Here is a 22,929-nt window from a genome sequence, read left to right on the forward strand (position 1 = left end):
AGCTTGAATTTATCAACTTTCTACTAAGCCTATTTCAAGCTTGATTCAAAACGCTTGACGTTTATCGATTGTTTAGCAAATGGAGCCATCTGTAGGATTGGTGAGTAGTCTGAGATTTGGCGCTTGATTTTTTCCAAAAGTAAACAAAGGTAAGCTATGTGTATGAAATGTAATAGTAAGCCCTACTTTAGTTTTAGTTACAAAATACAAAGGTGATTTTTATTTTAGACTGGTGCGCTGAGCGCTTTTAGGATAGTATTACTTCATTACTTTTCAAATAGGGATGGGATTTTATGTTTATACCTTTTATGTTGTTTTCTTTTTTTTAAGTGTGTTCATCCGTGTAATGTATACCATATTTAGCCATTGGATTCTTTAAAGTCAGTGATAGTTTTTGACAATTAGCATCAGCATAGGCGCCCGAAGGGGAGGGGGTGGGGCCCGGGCCCCCTTTGGCTTACGAAAATGTATACGTAATATAGGAAACCATGTATATTAAATACCAGGCGTAATATAGCAACCATGGAGATGGGCCCCTCCCTAGAAAATTTTCCTCGGGCACCCCTGAATATCAGTACAAAAATTAGAGGGTTAACTTCAGCAGACGGCTTTATCATATTAAAAATTTATAGGTGGAATACTTGATAACTGTTAAGGCATTGCTTTAGCAGACGGCTGTACCATATTTATATCGATTTTATGGTCATTTTTCACTAGATTTGAGATAATACTGTTACATGTAGAGAATTTTGGAACTTGGGGGCCAAAATCAGGTAAAACCACCATGTTTACAGGAGAAATGAGTTGGTGTTACGTAACCGTAATTACTAACATAACTAACCAAACCTTACCTAAATCATCAAAAACAGAAAATATAATAAGAAAGTACGAATTCAGGTAAAATCACCATGTAAAAATTATTGCGGATATTTTATGTATTTTTCCACTTTCCTCGTTTATGTGCATGTCCTCCGTCGCTGACACGCCTGCTTTCTACGGACGCATACCCTCGCTCCGTACGGGACTCCCAGCTACACTCCTGCCCTGACTTGGTTAGGTGGCATTCGTGCTTTTTTGTGGCCACCTAGCACAAGTTGGTTCGTGGTTTATGCACTAGCTTCTCATTTAGTGGATATTCTGCAAAAAGGAACCAGGAAATGCAATGTGTGAACATTTGGTAGAACCATCTGCTCGAGTAATGCCCAAGTATCTTAACCCAGCCTAACCTAAACTAATCCAAACTAATTTAACCTACCTAAACCATAAAAAAAATACAAAATATATACCAAGAAAGTACAAAATTTAAGCAAGATATTGCCCCCTCCCGGTTCAAAAAATATGCCGTTACATAACACTTTACGTAGCATAGCTGAGCGAGCGAAGGGGAATATATGACCCGCAGGGCTCGTTTTTTTCCTACTTTTTAAGTTACACGCGTTTGACATTGCAGACGGTCATTTTCCAAAGCTTAATATGTACTTACTGCCATCTCATTCCTTGCTTGTATTCGTCTGCCTACCGCCTTGTCAATTAGATCCACCATAACATACTTAATTTTCCATTTCGTAGGTTTCTATATAACAGATACGATTTATGAAGTCTAAACACATTAAAATAATTTATTTAATTAGGTAGAGCCATCTGCTAAAGTTAACCCCATATTAATAATGAAGGTAGTTAAATGATAATGTAAGTGTTTTAAACTCAATAAATTGTATGTGCAAATGAGTATACATGGGAAAGTAAGTATGTTATGGTGGAGCTATTTGCCAGGGCGGAAGGCGGTTGAATACAAGCAAGGAACGAAATGCCAGTATTTGTATGTTAAGTTTTGGAAAATGACAGTCTACAATGGCTGCAATGCCAATCGTGTGTAACTTAAAAGATAAGGGGAAAAAACGAGTCCTACGGGGCTTCTAATCCCCTCCGCTCGCTCAGCTGTGGTTCATGAAGCGTTTGGAAAGTAGTGCCCCAAGTCTAGTGAAAAAATCAACAAAATCGATTTAAATTTGGAGAGCCGTTCGCTAAAGTAATGAAAATTAAGTTTTATCTCTACAATCGAGGAGAAAACTGCTTTGAATTAATAAATTGCCTAAGCCTTCTTGTTTTAGCTTTCACCGATACACTAAAAATTTTAACTGATGTGGCTTCCCCAAGAATCGGTACGGATGATATTTAAATGCAGCAAGCAAGCCTGGACATTTCACTCATTTTAGAATGCATCATGCTTATCTTTCGTTCCTTATGTTCTTCCATATTTATTCGGAGGTTGGGGGCAAAATTGAAGAATATAAATACTTATGTCCGACTTTATTTAGGAACAATTACTTATTCTAAGGTATACTTGATCAATCTTAGATTAAGTGATATCACTCATTTCATCGCTTTACAATAAGTGCAAGGAAAGGTTCGATCGGGTATGGACTTTTTGGTTTAGGGTAAAAGAACGATGAATTTAGAAAAATTACTTATTAGATATTAATAATAATTCAAAATGGATTATTACGCGAAAATAAGTTGGCATATTAGTTTGAAGTTTGTTAGGTAAGAAGTCGAGGGTGTAAGTTTGAAGAAAACTAGGTTTTTCGTTGCTTACATTTTTATCTTTTTATCCTCTAAAAACTTTTCTACCAGGTGAATGAAGTCTGGATCTAAAATCTCAGAAAAATATTTGCAATCTGAACGGATGTAATAAAGAAATAACGCTATTTTTCAGGATTGGCCAAAACCGTGTGTTTTTTTAAAACTTTTTTTCACTTAAACCGGAATGTTTGCTTTACACCAGTTTTTATTGTTTAAATACGTTTACCTTAGATTAAAGTGGAGTAACCGTTGCCCTCTTTTTTTTAAGAGTAAAGGTAATTTGAGGCTGATGATTCGATTGAACAAGGTCGCAACCTCGAGAAATGAACGCAACTCGCTCAAACTAGAGGTCATAGGTCAACTAGTTCTGCAAATGATTTGCCATTACATCATAAATTATTCAGCAGTCTACTCCTTCAGCATTGGTTAAGCTTGAATTTTCCTTGTCGGAGGCATGATAGTCCACAAGTTGAGTGGGGGTGGGATTCGTGAAAAATACTTTTTTAACTTGTCTCTTTAATTGTGATTTTATTTTATCAAGTTTGGAGTTCCCGCCGAACTGCCTGTAGTGCGCTGCCACACTAGCGGACGGTCAACAAAACTTTTCCACAGAAGCTGATTAAGTGTCTAAATTTATAACATTGGAATGTAGATCGACGAAACAGAGATTTCTATTAGGTTTGACTGGTTTGTTAATAATAATAATAATAATAAAAAGTTTTATTAGAAAGATAGTATGAATGGTCGAGAACTATTAGTCACTTCCTATATTGATTAGCAAATTAAATTAAGCCTATATTTCTGACTGACTAAATTAGATCTTCTGTACTATATAGACTTTTAAAATTGTCCATTGATTTAATCTGTATAACTATAGAGTGATTCCATTTTGCAGTTCTTTCCCTTTTGGTTCTTAAGTGGCTCCTAAAATATTCACAAGTATGCAAGATCACTGCAACGTATTTCTATCAGTTGACCTCCGTGGATGATGAGTCTGTGGATTTATCGCCTTTGTTATCAAGGGATTCTGGTTTCGAGTTCAAATGAAGAACAATATCTCTCGAGTGCAAACTGAGTAGATCTCACTTTAAGCTGTAAGTCCGTTTCTTCATAACCCCGCTATGTCCTTAACCATAGAAAGACGAAGGTGGGTCAAATTTGCCTGCACTTTCTTTTTCTCTTTGCCGGAACAAATTCATTTTACAACGTTTGAATTTTTTTTGTATTTTCTTCTGTAATCTAAACTTAAATTTAGTTTTATTAGAAAGCACATTATTGTGGTAGGTTTTTTTTAGCGCAGGAGATTAGGTACATTTTTTTAGCAACTTAGAAATGTTAAGAGGAGTACAGTTTTACTTTGAAAGGATCATGTAAACTTATCTATTCTTTGAATGGATGACTAAATTAACGTAATCTACTTTTATACATTGAGCAAACGTAATACTCTCAGGTTTAGTATAGTAACTTGTCTGCACAGGCTAATGTATTTCAAGCTACTTCATGTCTGCTAACCAAATGCGGTAGTAGTCTGTACTGGGACTTGTAATATTTCCTATTAAAATAAAATTTCACAAGTCTTAAAATAATTTTACAACTCACATTTATTAGTAGCAGTCATTAAATAACTTTAAAATACATTAGTAGGGCTAAAATTGGAATTTACAACCACGAGCAAAATTGACCCCCCTTAGTCTTTCACGTGACCAATTATAGTTTAGTCTTCCTAGGGTTAATGTTAAGATACACGGATGACTAATGATAGTGAATGATTATGAAGGAATTAGTGGCATGAGAACGGGAAAACCCTCACGAATATGATATTGTCCATCATAAACTCATAAGGCCGGAGATTGAACCAAAGATCCGTCGCACCAAAAGGCAACGTTCTACCTCTGAGCAATCAACCCTTTCCTTCCGCAGTGCTGATGAATGACGTCATACTCTAATGACCTGGTCATAATTCTGCAACATAGTGGTCTTCTACACACGTCTTCCTAATTGTTCCCCACTTTTCCCCCCAAGATTTCTGATTAGCGAAATCATATTTAAATAAAATCTTTCAGTTTTGTCCCACGGTTATGCGGGGCAGCCTAAAGGAGACGGTGATGATGAGAATGAATTAAATAATGGATTGAAGAAAGTGGAGGGGAACGGCAGAACCCTGAGAAAATCTACGCACATGGTGTTTGTCCACCACAAACGTACACCCATGTCCAAAATTATTGTCGCATGTCTATAAATATGTTGTTGTAGGAATAAGATTTGATAACGAATTCGCCCTGTATTTCTTATAATGTTGGTATGTGCATAATCGGCAAAGACATGTATGTGGCAAATTTCATGTCAAAAGAGCAGTAAATAAGAACAATAAAACGAAAATAAAACTTTCGTGTCCATTTGTTTTACTCATTCTAATTTATGTGCTTATAATTCTTTCCCTATAAAATTTTCCACAAATATACATTTCTCGATTGTACACATAGTATCGGTATTAAAAGTATCCTGCAAAATCATTATCAAATTATATTCTTACAAGAAGACAGTTATAGATATGCGACAATCATTTTGAACATGATTGTACATTTAATTGTTTCAATGGTTTGTGAAATAATATATTTTCTAGTTATATTAACACCTTCAAAACATTATTTCCTAAAATTTATTGCAGATATCAGAATGGTATTTGGCCAAATGCAATCTACTTTAGCTGACCTTAGTGAAAGAGTATCTTCCGTCGAGAAGAAGGTCGACACACTTCTAAGTAATGGTGTGAGTGTGAAAGCAGAGTCCATAAACGAAGAATCCGAACTTCTTGGCCTTCTGCCTCTGCGAACGTTGAATGATTTTCAAACATTTGAGAGAAAGCTTGAAGAACCTAACTTCGGAAAGAAATATGTAAGTATCCTATCAAACCTGTACAAGTTATGAAGCAGGTTTCAAATCTTTGTTATATCTTTTAATTTACGTCTTTTTGGAACATCTCTCTTTTGACTAAATGTTAGCATCAACTCCATTTTTGCCAATTTAATCATTATCATGTGCATTAGCTATGAACTATAATTTTGGTCAACTTGCCATTCATACTTGCTAATATAGTCATTTAGGCGGCAATTAAATCTTTTGCAGTCAATTTGTTTCTTTTTTTTTTTAGAAAATATGAAAAACCTAAAAAAAGTAGTTTATTTTGGTATTTTTCTAATTCTTTTGTTTACAACAGCACTTACATTGTCACAGTAGATTAGATATCTTTTATCAGTCTCACCTATCCGTCACGGTAAATTGGGATTCCTGAATCTGGTTTCTCCATAGTCAATTTGTTTGATTAGTTTCTAGTGTATTTTTAGTTTGGGTGGAGTTTTTCTTGTTGAGATGCGTGCATGTGCATGTATATATTTTTGTGATAGATCAATAGTGTTATCAAGCCATACCCAGCATTAGAAATTGAAAATAATTCAAGAGATTTTATTACTTCTAGTCAATGAAGGAACAAATTGTATTGTGAAACTGTTTGATTTGAGGATATCAAAAGATAAATAATATTAGAACATCTTTGTAAACTAGTAGGCTTAAAGTACCAAATATTTAGTTTCTTTATTCCTAAATTCTGTAACTTATAATTTAAGGTAAGTTAGCCATTTTTAGCTAGTTTTTGTGCGTCATTTAGCTATTTTCTGACACTACTTGTTGGCAGCACTGATTAACCCACTGTTACTTGTTACTTTTGGAAGTGTATGTAATTTCCATATACATACACACACGCACACACACAAACATACACACACACACACACATGTATATATATATATATATATATATATATATATATATATATATATATATATATATATAAAATATTTTTTCTAATTCAAACGGACAATGGTCCTTTTAAATAACCGCTATTCCGATATAAAGCTGAAAGTTACCAAATAAATCCCAGGCAAACAGTTTTTGTTAGTCACGTAGCCCATTTGATACGGCCTTCCGTGAAACTCAGAACCCCACGCCTTTTTTTTTTTTCACACTTCACATTACGGTATCTAAAAATCAATCTAGTTTCATTCATGCTTCGTTTTTTTTCCACTGGTAGAAAAACATAACAATACGGACCCTTATATATATATTGTTTTTCTTTTTGATTTCAGCATGCATTAGATCTAAATACTTTCCTTTCTTTCAGGTAAAAGTATTACTGTCAATTGGTGGTAAGGATTTTAAAAGGTTTCGCTCACAATGCAATAAGAAGAACTTTGTGCGACAAACTCGCAATGGAATTCTCCTACTCTGGCAGGGAACCAAGGATCATGAAGCAAAAAAGCACACCTTTGGGTCCAACCAAATGTGCAATAAGATCAACAGTAAGTTGATTTGAAAAGTTGTACTGAAATATTTAACTTCATTTATTTATTTATGCTAGTAACCATACAAAATTCCAGTTTGCTAATTATTAAGTTTTACTTCTCTCGTACTGGACGTGTGTTCTCATATTAGTATGTCCCAAGCAATCAGAAGTAATTCTTCATATAAAGTATGCTTTGAGTACTTTAGGATTCTTTTACTGTCAAGTAGTAAAATATGTAAATGTGTTCACCCTTATTGGGTGAATATAACATCTGTGTAGAATGTATAGGAAATTCAATAACTGATCCAACACTCTTATGTTGTAAACAAAGCTTTACTGGCAAAGTACATATTTAAACAAATCTTTGCTTGAAAAAGCATTCAAAAGAATTTGTAAGGTGTACGGAAAATCTAAAACCAAATAAAATTCTAAGGTAGGAATGATTCCAGGGCTAAATAAAGTCAATAGTGTCAACCAATTTAAATTGAAGTACAGTGTAGGAATCACTACTGTGAAGTATAATTTTGCACCAGACTTTTCGTGTATACCTGTAAATTTGATACTGTCTACCACATGAATATAACTTTGTTGGGTTGGCAACACTGTTAGTCTGGTAGTATTACATAGTATGCCAAACTGTCTCCCCTGCCGATATTTTAAAGGTGCAAAATTTCAGAGCTCTTTGTCTAACACTGGAACGCAGATAAAACACTAGAAGAACATAGCTTTCGAAGTTACGATAATTCCAGTATAAAAAGAGAAAAGTTGCAGGCTTTCAAGACGGCGAATAGTCAAACTTTCGTCTTTCTGTCGTCTTCATCTTTCAATTTTTCGTGACAACGAAGTTAGCCAAAACCTAATGTGTTTTTTGTAGTGCTATTTAAGATGACTTTAAACATTGACTCAAAACCATATCACCACTAAGGGCACCGGAAGAAAGTCTTGTTACACTTGTATCGAAAAATGTAACTTTTCCATTATATAATATACCAAAAGTGTGGTGGAAGATAACTTTCTATGGTACCCTTACATAAAAATCACAAAATAGGGGCTGTAACGGATGAACGATACACATATAATCTTTAAATAGCCCCCACTACCCACAGTCCTGCGAGAACGGACGTCACCCCACTTCCCCCTTTAGAATACAAGAATTTTAAAAGGAGAGAGAAAGGAGGATTCCACTCCCCCACGGCTGAGAATAATGACGACGTGAAGAGTGAGGTTCAATACTGGAAAAGGCTTATACTGTATGCAAAAATATCACTATTAAGATAATCAGGAATTTGTCTACAACTACTTGAAAAATGTAAAAAGTTTTCTAACAAAATGGAAAATTTTATTATAACAAATCCGAAACGTGTTATATAAATAGTAATATAGAAAACATTCAACAATTTTAACAAGTAATAATATCATTAATCGAAATCGCCGTTAGCAAGTAACATTTTTCCCAAAAGGATTTTTTTTCCAAGTAACAAAATTTTCTGAAGTATTATTATAACCAATCGTAAATCCAAAATATAGAATTTAGAAACCTATATAACAATATAATCAAAAATGTATGGAACTCGAAGTTACTGCAAAGTGGCTTTCTTTGGAATGAAAATGTGGGAGGAAATGATTTCTTAAATATGGGTCAAAATGCATGAATTACGAGCAATAGCTCAACTGTAATTCTATAAAATCCTTTCTTTTTTCTTTCCTTTTTCAAAGCGGACCTAAGACATAAATCATTCATTTGAAGTCTCCACTAGCCTTAATATTTTCCGTAATTTCAATATATTAAACTTCCTGACCAGCGACTTTACTTTAGTTTTAACAAGGAAAAACAAGAATCAACATGTTTTAACTCAAGGCATAATTCTGCCTACACAAAACCAGTAACATGAACTATTCAATTAACTATTTTTACTTTCTTCCTTTTCCTTTCGCAATATTTTTAGAAATATGTGCTTCCAAAATATGTTGAATAATTATAATGTTTCTAAATAATAACCATAGTCAGGAATTGTTATAGATTTCAAAAGAAGTTAACTAAACTATACGATTATACGGAAAGAATATTAATTTAAAGACCCATTAATTCATTCAGAGGACCTATCACTCTTACCTCATTTTATACACTGCGAAGCGCTTCAGTCTTAAAGCCAGAACCTCGGCTGCAACGTGACGTCATCCCGATCGACGACTCACGCAATCTAACCGAAGGTTAAGCAGTGCTTCCAACTCCAAGAGAAATAACCGACTTAACAGTAAACTGGAGTTTCATCTCACAAATTTTTCCTTTTACAAAATTTCATTTTATTATGAAACTTGGGTGGGTTACATAATATCCGAGGGTCGGTCAAAAAAAAATTCCTAACCATAACAAATCCCAAGTTGAATAATAAAATAATTTCAATACATTACCAAATCTTCCATAAATATTCAAATGCTAACGCCTTCTTTACAAACTTCTACAGTAATTTTTCCAATTCCTTACACAACATACACAGAGGATGATGATGAGGTATTTACAAAATGAAAAGGGTTGACCTCTCACTTTCTCGGACGAGGCATTCCTGCAGGAATAAAAAAAAATATATACAACACACAAAATTTGTTCGAACAAACATCCTAAAATATATAAATATATATATAAGTACAATATTAATAATTTAGTTAACCTCAATTCTCACATCAAATCATCATTTTTTTTCCTGTGTTACCTTATGGGTTAGATTGATTAACTTGTCTTGGTGGAAAATATTTCTTACAAAAACGAACATGGCGTTTTATATGAACATATGGTCTTTCAATATTTTCTAGCCAAACTGTATTTGGTGTAGGTTTAGAAATAAGGCGGTATGGGCCTTCCCACTGAGGGGCGATTTTTGGATTGAAATGTTTCTCTGCTGAAATTTTCATGAACCTTTTAACCAATACTAAATCATCAATATTTAAATTAACAGGACTATGTTTTTGAGTATAAACTTTCGCACTATGTTTCCAAGCGCGTTCAATATTATTATTTATATTAACTAATTTTTGCTCTTTATCCTGGTCATCGTCTAAAAGATCTAAATCCATCAACCATTTAACATCTAATGGATGGTAAAATTTCCGTCCCATATAAAGTTCACATGGACTAGTCCCAGTAGTTTCATTCATACTTATGTTAATAGTAAAAGCAATTTTAGATAGTAATTGGGCCCAATTCTGTTGAGACTTATCAACATAAATACGAATTAAATTTTTAATCGATCTCACCGTACGTTCGGCTCTGTTCGATTGTGGATTATATGGGGAGAATTTTACACTCTGTATACCATAGCTATACAAGAATTTCAAGAAGTAATCACTCACGAAATAAGAAGCGCCATCACTTAGGACTTTACCAGGAAAGCCGTATCGAAGAAATAATTCCTGTAACTTATTGCAGATGATTTTTGAGGTTAGTCGTCTTAAAGGTTCTAAAAAGACAAAGCGACTATAGGCGTCAGTGACAATTAAAATATATTCAAATCCAGAACTACTAGGCAATTTCCCCGCAATATCAATAAACCAAGTATAATTTGGGTGCATTACCTTTTTTGTAAAATATTGACCCATAGGTTTTCGATTGGAATCTTTACAGGTTTGGCACAAATGACAAGATTGTATAAAATTCTTAATGTCAGAATATAAAGTAGGCCAGGTATACTTTTCAGCGACCTTAGCAATGGTTTTTCGATATCCCATATGCCCACCATGAATTATTGGACAATGAGAATACTCAATAATCGACTGAATTAAAGAATTAGGTATTACAATTCTAAATCCATTATTCCCTTTACCTTTAGTCTTTTTTAACAAGATCTTATTTCTTAATACATACAGAGGAACTTCTTCCTTTCGCTCTAAGCTATTGATAATCTCTCTTAATTCAGGATCCTTCCTCTGGTGATCTGTAAGAGGTACATTAAACACAGGATTTTGCCAAAAATTAATGAAAGACAAGTTTACTGTTTTATTATGATCTTTTACGACTTCTATTGTATTATCGTCTTTTGTATAGAATTCTAGATGGTTTCCAACCCTTGAAAGGAAATCGGCTATACTATTTATTTTTGATCTTACATGGACTATACGAAATTTAAACCTCGAGATTTTCTCTAACATTGTTCCATATCTCCTTTGTCTTTTATGGTTATTAAGCAACCAAGTTAAACTCTTACTATCAGTATATACTACAAAGGGATTTGCCAAGTAATACTCAAATTTTTCCAAAGATAAAGAAAGAGCCTTAAGTTCTAATTCGTATATATTTTTACTCCAATCAGATTGTGGAATTGCCCGACTAAACATAGATACAGGTCTAAGATTCCCTTCCGAATCGTATTGGCTGAGAACCCCAGAAAAATGACGCAAAGAGCTATCACAATGTATTACGAAGTTGGAATTCATATCTGGGACTTTCAAAATGACCTGACTACAAAAGGCATCTTTTAATTTTTGTAGGGCTTCATCATGAACTTTAGTCCATTTAAAAGGCTTTTTTACAGATCTTAATTCTTGAAGGGGAGCAATTAACTCTGAATACCCATAAATAAATTTTGAATAGAACGAGAAAAATGGACATATTCTGTTCACTCCTTTTCTGTTCTTTGGTTTTGGTATCTCCTGGATAGCTTTAATTCTCTCAGGGTCTATTGACATGTAGCCATTTTCAAAACGAAACCCTAAATATTTAATACTAGTTTGAAATAGACAGGACTTCTTTTCTGATATAGTAATTCCCCAATTTCTTAGTCGAGATAATACCTCCTCTAATAGAGCTTTATGACTCTCAATATCTTTGCTAAATAAAATTATGTCATCAAAATATATCTCTAAATTCTTACCAATTAACCCTTCAAAGACTTTTGACATCAAATTACTTAAAACAAAAGGTGATAACACTAATCCCATTGGTACCGATTTATATCGATAGATTTTATTTTTTGTCACAAAAGCAGTAATATTTCTACTCTCTTCAGACAGAGGAATTTGATGAAAACAGGATTTACAATCAAGTTTTGAAAAGATATTATTGTCCGAAATACTAGATATTACATTCTCCATGTTAGGAGAAGGATAGCTGTTTACCATCACCTTTTTGTTCACCTCTCCGTATGAAATTACAAGCCGCCTGCTTCCGTCTGAATTTGTTACTAGAAAGCAGGGTGATGTGTAGGGAGAATAATCTACTTCCTCTATAATATCGTCTTTTAAAAGCTGGGCAATAAAAGAATCTAATTCCTTTTGCTTATGCGTTGGAAGCTGATAAGGTTGCAATCGAATGGGAGTTTTATCGGCAAGTTCAATTTTGTAAGTGAAATTTTTTACTCTACCAATTTTGTTTCCAATAACATCAGAATATGAAGTTAACAAGTTATTAACATATTCCTGTAAATTAGAATCACATAGTAATAATTGATCAGGAACCGTATAATTACCTTGAGATTCCTCCGGTTTAGTCTCCGGTGGATGCAATATGGACTGATCAAAAACGAATTCCACTCCTGGGTCAAACATGGTATTAACTCCGCTGTCTCTGGTTACTGATGTCGATGGAGTTAAAATCTGATGAGAATTACCAAAAGATCTAGGTTGAGGTGTAGCTTTCGGACAACCAAGGTCGCATGGCGGCTGCTTTCCACTCACCCCATTCCTAGAAGTATATGCAGAAGCGAGAGAAGTCTGGACACACAAAAGTTCATCAGCTCGGATCATAGGAACCACTAACTTCCGAGCTTTTATATTATATAAATTACAAGCAATGTCTATTATGGCGTTGTATTTTGTATGAAAGTCATTTCCAAGCAGAAGATCAAACTCATTAGAGTCCACAATGAAAAAAATTTCACTAAACTGATGTCTTCCAATTTTAAAATATAGTCTTACTCTCATATCCACTTTAACTTGTACATTTCCTAAGCCGATAGTCTGAACGTTCACCTTTTCTGCTTTTATTTTACATTTTTTTCTAAGTTCATCATAAAGATGTCGAGCCAAATAAGAGTTCGTACTCCCAGTATCAATTAAGCACTTAAAACGCATACCCGCAATATAAACAGAAATCGCCAATAGTTTTTTCAATTCACTATCATTCTGATTTACATCTGAGTTATTTTGAGTTAAGTACTGAGATTCTAAATTAGGGTTATGAGAAAATTCCGCCTTATCAAGATTTTTATAGTTAGATGGTAAAGAATACATAGCTGGAGAAACTAAAGTTTTATGTAAATTTCTTGGTTCACGAGATTGCAACAGTACTTGCTGTTTTGTATTCTTCGCTCCGATAAAGGAAGATGATTTACGGGGTGGTACCAAGTCCCGTACGCTACTACCTTGATTACGTAATCGATAATAATCTTTCCTATATCTATGCAAGGCGTCATAGTGTTCTGCAGCTAAATACAATTGATTTAAATCGATAGGCATACCTCTTTCAGCTAGAAATTGATGGGCAGAAGGCGTTACCATATTAGTAATTAAACTACAAATGGTGGCTTCATCAAAGGACATATCAAGTACGTGAATAATCGATAATTTATTATCTACGAACTCATATAATGATTGCTCCTCCCGCATGGGAACGTAGAAAAATAGTCGCATGAATTGTGTTCTACCAATAGTGGAAATAAATCGCACCACTAAATGTCTACAAACTGTTTGCCAAGGGGAAGCGTCCCCAATGAACGATTGTATTACTTCTTGCATTTCTCCTTTTGTACGAGAAAGACAAGCTACCAACACAAGATCTAAAGGCAAACCCTTACCTCTGACAATACTATCAAGTTTTAATAAAAACTGAAATGTAGACTCAGTATTGGTACCATCTATTATAGGTAGACTATTAATATCATGCAACAAAGATTTATAGATTCCTTCCGAAGCAAATTTCTCAAAATTTAAATTTAATGAAGCTGCCATATTAAATGGTCGGTCTCTATATTTATTTTGAAAGCTCTGACTCCCTCCTGCTCTTAAATTAAGCGAGGAATTCGCAAACCGTGTACTGTGTCCCACATTACTTTGTGGATCCACGTTATAATTTTGATCCTGAAATGGTCTACTTTGACCACCTAGTAAAGGTTCGTGAGGATTCACTTGAATATGGGCTGAAGGCCTTAAATGTTCAAACATAGGATTACTAAATTCATAAGAATATCCAAGAAATTCATCCCCACTAGAACTTGAAGAATCCGAAAATCTAGACTTTACATGCGTCTCCTTTGACTGTGCCATCCTTACAAGCACACCACAAAATATTAAGCTCAAAGAAACCAAAAGGATAATTACTATTAATTTTACAACCTTATCAATAATTATCTGCTTATTACACAATGACCTACTACACCATAAATTTTGTATCCGACCCCGGCAAGACTGTATTAAGTATTTTACGTTTACATTCATATACAACATTTATATTACTCAACAAGAAAGGCATAGTATAATGAAAATATGTTATTTAATTTAGAGGTTAATTTCACCAAAGAAATACACATAAATTTTAGAATATAAAGGGGAACACTTTTGCTGGACCTCCCCGAACCGGACCTCGAAGCCAGCATAAATTTGCCTTTCCAGGGCAGTGTATAAAATTTATTTTTTTTAAAAAATTATATATGTAACGGATGAACGATACACATATAATCTTTAAATAGCCCCCACTACCCACAGTCCTGCGAGAACGGACGTCACCCCACTTCCCCCTTTAGAATACAAGAATTTTAAAAGGAGAGAGAAAGGAGAATTCCACTCCCCCTCGGCTGAGAATAATGACGACGTGAAGAGTGAGGTTCAATACTGGAAAAGGCTTATACTGTATGCAAAAATATCACTATTAAGATAATCAGGAATTTGTCTACAACTACTTGAAAAATGTAAAAAGTTTTCTAACAAAATGGAAAATTTTATTATAACAAATCCGAAACGTGTTATATAAATAGTAATATAGAAAACATTCAACAATTTTAACAAGTAATAATATCATTAATCGAAATCGCCGTTAGCAAGTAACATTTTTCCCAAAAGGATTTTTTTTTCCAAGTAACAAAATTTTCTGAAGTATTATTATAACCAATCGTAAATCCAAAATATAGAATTTAGAAACCTATATAACAATATAATCAAAAATGTATGGAACTCGAAGTTACTGCAAAGTGGCTTTCTTTGGAATGAAAATGTGGGAGGAAATGATTTCTTAAATATGGGTCAAAATGCATGAATTACGAGCAATAGCTCAACTGTAATTCTATAAAATCCTTTCTTTTTTCTTTCCTTTTTCAAAGCGGACCTAAGACATAAATCATTCATTTGAAGTCTCCACTAGCCTTAATATTTTCCGTAATTTCAATATATTAAACTTCCTGACCAGCGACTTTACTTTAGTTTTAACAAGGAAAAACAAGAATCAACATGTTTTAACTCAAGGCATAATTCTGCCTACACAAAACCAGTAACATGAACTATTCAATTAACTATTTTTACTTTCTTCCTTTTCCTTTCGCAATATTTTTAGAAATATGTGCTTCCAAAATATGTTGAATAATTATAATGTTTCTAAATAATAACCATAGTCAGGAATTGTTATAGATTTCAAAAGAAGTTAACTAAACTATACGATTATACGGAAAGAATATTAATTTAAAGACCCATTAATTCATTCAGAGGACCTATCACTCTTACCTCATTTTATACACTGCGAAGCGCTTCAGTCTTAAAGCCAGAACCTCGGCTGCAACGTGACGTCATCCCGATCGACGACTCACGCAATCTAACCGAAGGTTAAGCAGTGCTTCCAACTCCAAGAGAAATAACCGACTTAACAGTAAACTGGAGTTTCATCTCACAAATTTTTCCTTTTACAAAATTTCATTTTATTATGAAACTTGGGTGGGTTACAGGGCCTAGCTTAGGTGACTTGAAAAATAATATAGGAATTAGTTTCAGCTCTAGGTATCTATGTTTACAAACCATACCATAATTCCGTAAAGCTATTTAAGAGGGAAATTTATTTCAAATGACAGTTTTTTTTTAAAGAATAAAAATCGCTAGTATTTGCTTGAAATTCTATCTTTCTTTTCAGCTGCTGTTCGTAAGATGTACACCGTCGCAACAGAAGAAACGGTGAAGGAAGTATTGGGTGTTTGGCTGCAGCAGGCGGAGCCTAGACTACTGCGTAGGTAAGTATAGTTTTACCTATTTTCCTTACAATCACGGGAGAGATCGGAAAGTTCTTACCATCACTGAATAAGCTAGGGATCTGCAACTTAGTCTATGGACGCGTTCTTCTCTACATATACGTTTTGTATTCACTACATTTCTCACATCTATAGGTCACTAGATCAATATCATATACATAGAATTCTGTAAATTTGGAGGAAAAAGAGATTTCCACCGTTTCAATGCCTCTTACTTTCCCGGACCCCAAGATATGAACATCTTATTATAATAATTGTAATCCTTCCCTTTTTCTTCCTTTTAGGATATGTATCATAAAACGCTTTTGTAATAATTTTAAATGAGAAGTTACTTCCATATTTCAAATCTTAAAAGATTTAGAGATACCGACATTTTATTAGAATAGTTGTAATCCCCACCTTTTTTTCTCCTCTCCACATCGTTTCTTTCTCTTTTTACTAGCATGTCAAAAAAGAAAAAAAGGCCGAAACAAGTGGCAAAGTATTTTAAATGAGAAATGGAAATACTGAACTTCAAATCTCTCACCTTAAGGGATTAAATACTTTACTATAATAATTATAATCCCCATCCATTTTTCTTTCCACCCCCCTTTCTTACCTCCGAGGCATATTTCAAAAGCGCTTAAATTCTTATCTACTTATTTTAAATAATATGAAAATACCAAATTTCATGTTTCAAACCTTCATAAATTCAGAAATTTCGACATCTTATAATAATTGTAATCCTCACTCCTTTTCTTTTCTTTCTCATCTTTTTTTTCTTTTTTTCCTTTGTACTAAAATATCAAAAACCGCTTAAATATGTCAAATTATTTGAAATGAGACATCCGAATATCACATTTCAAGTCTGTAACCTTAAGGAATTCGGAGATATGGTCATATTTTAAAAATACGTCCCACACCTATTTTCCTCCCCTTCCTGTCGAATTTGCAAAAATCCTTCCTTAGTGGTATCCTACGTAACAAATCCCATGTACTGTCCATATTTAACTTGTCTATCTTAAGCGATTTGGCCTGTGCAAAGATCTGTCGGTCACTCAATCACTTAGGTCTTTGTATTTTATATAGCGAGATGAGTTCATTTTTACGCACTCATGTATTAGTACACAGTGAAATGAGATGAAATGTTTACCTTGTATGTATTTATTATTTTATTATCCCTTATAATTTAGCAACTTGCCTGTTACTTTCCTCGGAGGATGGAAATTTTAACTAAAATCGAGATTCATTACTGTTTACATTTTTATTTTCTTGTCTTCTGGAAGAAAGTACCTCTTAATTTTATTTTTTGATTACTCCTATCTGCTGAATGAAATCTTTTTTTTTTTAAGAATAACTTTTATTCCTTGATTAATTTTGGTGTTGATTACTTCTTTTCTATACTGCAGGAAATTTCATTTTTTGAAAACTACGATGTCAGAGTAATAGAGAGATAGGCACTTACTGTTATATTTGCCTTCTAAAAACATTTCCTACCTGCTGCATGAAAAACAGAAAGCAACTAACCTCTTTTTTTGTTGACTAATTTTAGTGTTATTTTACATCGTTTCTATCTACTGAACGAACTCATCTCTTGAGAGAAAAACAATACCACCCTCTTTCTTGATTGATTAGAGTTAATTACTTCTTTTCTATACTAAATGAAACCATCTTACATTCTGGAGAACTCTGCAATGCCATTGTAATAGAGAAATATGCAATTGCAGAATCTTCCAGACGATAAGATTATTTCGTTTAGTATAGAAACAAGCAATAAAGTAGTATAATTAATTAAAATACAGATGGTATTGTAGTTTTTTTTTTCCTTCTCAAAAGATACGGTTTCATTCAGGAGATAGAAAATAACATTAAAACTAATCAAGAAACAGTTTTTTTTCCTAGAAGATAAAGACTTCAGCAGTTAGAAAATTTTGTTAAAAGACAAAATAATAGTAAATGCGCATTTCTCTCTTACAAAGACATTCGAGAGTTTCCCGGAAGATAAGACTTCATTCAGTATGAAAAAGAAGTAATCAACACTAAAATTGAACAAGATATAAAGGTTAATGTTTTATCCACAAGATAAAGACTTCATTCAGCAGTGGCAGTAATAAAAAAATAAATTAAAAAAGTAAGAGTAGTTTTTCCCCCCCAAAGACAAAAAGATTTCAATAGGATGGAGCACGCCAAAGTATGCATATGCGTAAACACTCAAAAACAAATTACCAGGAAAATAAATAGGGAAACATAGGTCTTAAAATGCATTCAGAATTTGAATGGATTGAAGTAAATGAAGTGATTTTCCTGCCTTGTGCCATGTACACTGAGAAATGTTTGTGCTTTCAAAGATGGGATATAAAGAACTAGGTCGATAGGTCGCAGGAGTATTTATTACTTCTCTATAATGAATTGTGAAACGACGCTAATGACTCCGACACGACGTTCCATGAATATGGGTCAAATAAACTTAGTGTTACATTTACGGTAATGAGTCATCCCTTCTTCATTTGATATGTATGATGAAGGCAATATGCATGTCTTCCTATCAGTGATTCTTATGTTTTGAAAGAATGAAACGTTGCAAAGATGTATTCCTCCGCTGTAAGGCTCAGGATTAAAATCCGTTTGTTTTACTGTCACAAATAATTCCAGTGAATTGTTGTTCAACACCTCTTTACGTATTAGTCACCAGTAACTTTTTTATTTTTTATTTTTAAAGAGAAATGTTTCATTGAACCTCTAAGGTATGTTCCAAACTCGTTGCAAAATGGTACGAAGTTGTCCGTGTACACGGTGCCTACTTTAGTAAATTCTACACTTTTCCTGTGAATTGCGAACTACACTTTCCCATGCGTTCTGTTGTACGTGACGCAGGATAACACCTTGTAGGTCATCATCTGTCATTTATGTTGCTCCGTGAAGAATACAAGGTATATAGGTTCACACACCTATGACCTATCTTTCCTGTGAATCGTGAGATCAGATTGCATTTCATACAAGGCATGGAGAGAAAATTACAGAAATAAGTAAATATTTGTTCTTCCATCTCTCAGTGATTTCTTACATCAGTGATTACTTCGTTTGTTTTTCGTAACGCCGTGCTTATACAACAACACCGAGTGAGTCAATATGACATTTTCTGGATTTATCTCAATTGATCCTCTCACAGAACAATGCACATTTTCAGCTAGAAAATTAAAAAAAAAACTACTGAAAATTTACTGGCACTAGAACATTGAAATAGGTAAAGTGAATAAATACCATGCAGTGGTACCAGTGATGAAACGAGTAACATACTTCGTGACTCGTGATCCCGAAGTAGTCAGATCCCTGACCCTGTATGACCCAGACAGATTCGTGCGATCCCGAGACGACTTAATATCAGACTGTGGGAGAGTATGTTGTAATTGTAACAAACGCGATTCTTTCCATTCAAGTGTTTCTTATGAGTGATCGTCAAAATTTAATCAAATAAGGCTGTAAAACGTAAAATGTAGAATATAAGGGATGCCGCTAAACCGAAAGAGTGTTTGGGTAAAGTTTGTGTATAGTAGTGTTTAAAATTACTTTATTAATTTTCAGTATGGGAAGATGAATTATATTGTATTTGGCATAGTCAAGACACTTTGAATAAGAAGTGTCACACTACAAATCTAACATCTGAATAGGTGAGCTCGATTAGGGAATATAAATTCACTATAAAAAATTCTACCGTAATGCTATAGAGATCATGTTTGGAGTGCTTCCAAGCCATGGATCACCAGATCTGAGAAACGAGTGCCAGACTCTGTTGCCTTGTGTGGCACTTACTTCAAAGAATAATAATGTATTTTAATGAGAGCGTATTTATAAGGTAAACAATATGAATGTTTTCTTTTAACTGTGCAATCAATTACATGTTTTTCAGTACGTATTTATGATCGTTATTTTGCAGAGAACGAAGAAATTCAAAACCTGTAGTGGAAGGTCACACCGTTGAAGTTGAGGAACCCAATTAAGGAAATAAGTTAGAAATAATACAAAATATGTAAATAAGTTCAATAAATAACATTGTAATACAAGCTGATTGTTTTCATGGAACCTTATATCAGTTATTGCGTAGAATGTAGGGATAATTTATTTCAATTATTTAGCAGCAGGATGCGAAATCATAACAGAGAGATAGGAGTAAATAAATAAGTAAAAAAAAATGCACTGGAAAGTTTTGAAATGAAGATTTCATATATTGAACATCCAAAATTATTGATATATGTAAGGTTAGGGATAATGCTTATCCACTAGGTTGTCCACTAACTGCACAGATATACTGTAAATAGTTTGTATACTTCTGACAGTGTTGATGTCAACTTATCTCTCCAGTAAATTATTGAGGATGAATTTTCTTCCAAAATTTTGAAGTGAGGGAATGGCCATCCTCAGTATTTCGCACCCTGTGTAGCAGTGGTTCTAGGATTTAATTTATATTTCTTTCTTTCCTGAAATCTGATAATTTAAAAGTTTGCTTAGCCCTTGACGCTTGTCTAGTGGTGTACGTCTTTGGTGCGCCTAGAGTCGTGGTCGATTCCCAGTGGAAGACCTTACAAACACTGAACGCATTACTGTTCGGATTCTACAGGTCAGTGTCTCATGTAAAACTTCGTGCTGAAACGGGACGCTCAACTTCAACATCAAACTGTGGTTAATGGTAAACTGATTGGATGCTGATCTGCCAGGTCGCATAGTATATTCACCAAGGAACTCAGGAAAAGTGTTGCTTTCTATGTTGAGATAAGATACTAATCTCTATAGACTGGAGTATGGGGTATATATTCAACACCAATGTTGTGTGAGACATGGATTTATAATTTAACATGATATTTCAATAATGTTACTCAACAGAAATAAACCTGAACCTCGTGCTGCAAAGACGCATAATGGACGAAGGAAAGAAGCATAATACAGATTGCGAAAGTATACATTATTTTGCTTTCATTTTGACCGAACACAACTATTCTTTTTCAGAACATTGCTTATGTAGGTTTAACAGTTCTTTCGTCGTCACCTTTACGTTTATTTTTGCAGGATTGTTGTCTATATGAGGTTGATTTCATTTTGTATAAGGTTTGATGTGAGGCCCAGTAGTGTCAACCTTGATACAGATTTGTTTCTGCACGTGAGAAAATGATTCATCTGGTTGGCGTCATGTATAATGTTTGATGTGAAGGTTAGTATAATGTTCAGTGTGTAAGTTACTTAAATGATGGTGTGTGTGTTCTTTTGCCATCTGAGGGTGTTTGGATATTGCCACCACTTTATTGGCATTCTTTTAAAAATATTGCAGAAACCATAGCTTACTACTATGTTTACTATTAATAGTAAGTATGGTATGGTTTCCCCTATATATATTTAAAATAATGCCAATAAAGTGATGACAATATCTAAACACCTCAGATGGCAAAAGAATACACACCATCATTTATGTAACTTACACATTGAATATTATACTAACCTTCACATCAAACATTATACATGTCGCCAAGCAGATGAATCATTTTCTCACGTGCAGAAATAAATTTGTATCAAGCTTTACTGAGAAGCTTGCAATAAACGAGACATATTAAGCATGTGCTAAACTTAAGTGGACAACTTGAAATAAGCTTGAGGTGACAAGCCTGTAGCAAGCATTATGTACCAAGTTTGAAATAAACTTGAGGTAACAAGCCTGTAGCAAGCATTATGTACCAAGTTTGAAATAGACTTGAGGTAACAAGCCTGGAGCAAGCATTACGTACCAAGTTTGAAATAAACTTGAGGTAACAAGCCTGTAGCATGCTTTATGTAACAAGTTTGCAATAAGCTTGAGCTAACAAGCTTGAAACAATCTTACAGTATAAGCCTAGGGTTAAGTTCCAAAGTTGGGCGTCCGTTTCCAGCAAAATTTTTAAAATTTACAGGAAAGATGTGGATAATTTGATCGTTTGTGCGCTTGATAATATATAAGAGTGTCGAAAAATCTGTTTATTTGTTATATATAAGCGGTTATAAACATGGGACTATACGGCGAGCGGAGGGAACTACTTGGCGCAAGGTAACCGAACAGTTGCATTGTGGGAAAGAAACGAGCATTTATGTTACCAACATGGCGAATGTACAAGGACAATGAACTAGCAGTCTTAACATTTGTGAAGCAATACATTGATAACGAGCAAAATCTTTTAAAAGTTTGTGAAGAGCACGGAGTAATGAACCTAATAACAAATTGCAGAAAGTGTGCAAAGGAGATAACAGCGAAAAAACGTGGCGAAAGCGGACGCCCAACTTCGGAATAAATGCCTAAGCCTACAATATGCTTGTCGCCTGTCAACTTCGTCGCTTGAATCAGCCTTGATATACGCTTACAGACTTGTCGTAACAAGCTTGAGACAAGCTTATATCCTTGTCACGTCAAGCTTATATCATGCTTGTGGCAAGCTGTTTCTGCTATCTGGGCTTAGTCTAAACAGCATAACCGTGGGACGTTCCAAAAGCTCTTTCAATGCACCTGATGCTTTCCTGGTATCGTGATGCAAATAAATTTTCTCGGGATATCAGCTAGGTGATGTGTTCGTTGTGCAAAGTCTCAAGAACAAACATTGTTCTCATGATACTGACCCTGATGATGAGAACAACGTCTGTTCTCGAAACTTTGGACAACGAGCACATCATGTGATTGATATCCCGAGAAAAGTTACTTGCACTAACAAAGATGGAATAAATATAACGCAGGCTGTCACCAGATTAAAAGGTGAACGCCAACATCTTTTACATTTCGACTGGTAATGAATCATATTTGCA

At 34.1% G+C, this 22,929-nt stretch overlaps 2 protein-coding genes across 2 annotated transcripts in view; one reads left to right on the forward strand and one right to left on the reverse strand.

The window, feature by feature from the left end:
* The window catches only part of LOC145690974 (uncharacterized), a 29,241-nt gene that overhangs the window by 5,758 nt on the left and 554 nt on the right, over positions 1 to 22,929 (reverse strand). The gene's annotated exons all lie outside the window — the stretch shown is intronic.
* On the forward strand, positions 82 to 20,177 carry LOC145690981 (uncharacterized). Its single transcript, XM_081766458.1, has 5 exons — positions 82 to 100; positions 5,252 to 5,478; positions 6,761 to 6,938; positions 16,023 to 16,119; positions 20,051 to 20,177. The coding sequence occupies exons 2-5, from the start codon at positions 5,260 to 5,262 to the stop codon at positions 20,112 to 20,114; spliced, it is 558 nt and encodes a 185-aa protein (XP_081622584.1). The 5' UTR covers positions 82 to 100; positions 5,252 to 5,259; the 3' UTR covers positions 20,115 to 20,177.

This window comes from Thermobia domestica, chromosome 1 (assembly GCF_964235325.1).
Source record: "Thermobia domestica chromosome 1, izTheDome1.hap1.1, whole genome shotgun sequence".
Taxonomy (NCBI): domain Eukaryota; kingdom Metazoa; phylum Arthropoda; class Insecta; order Zygentoma; family Lepismatidae; genus Thermobia; species Thermobia domestica.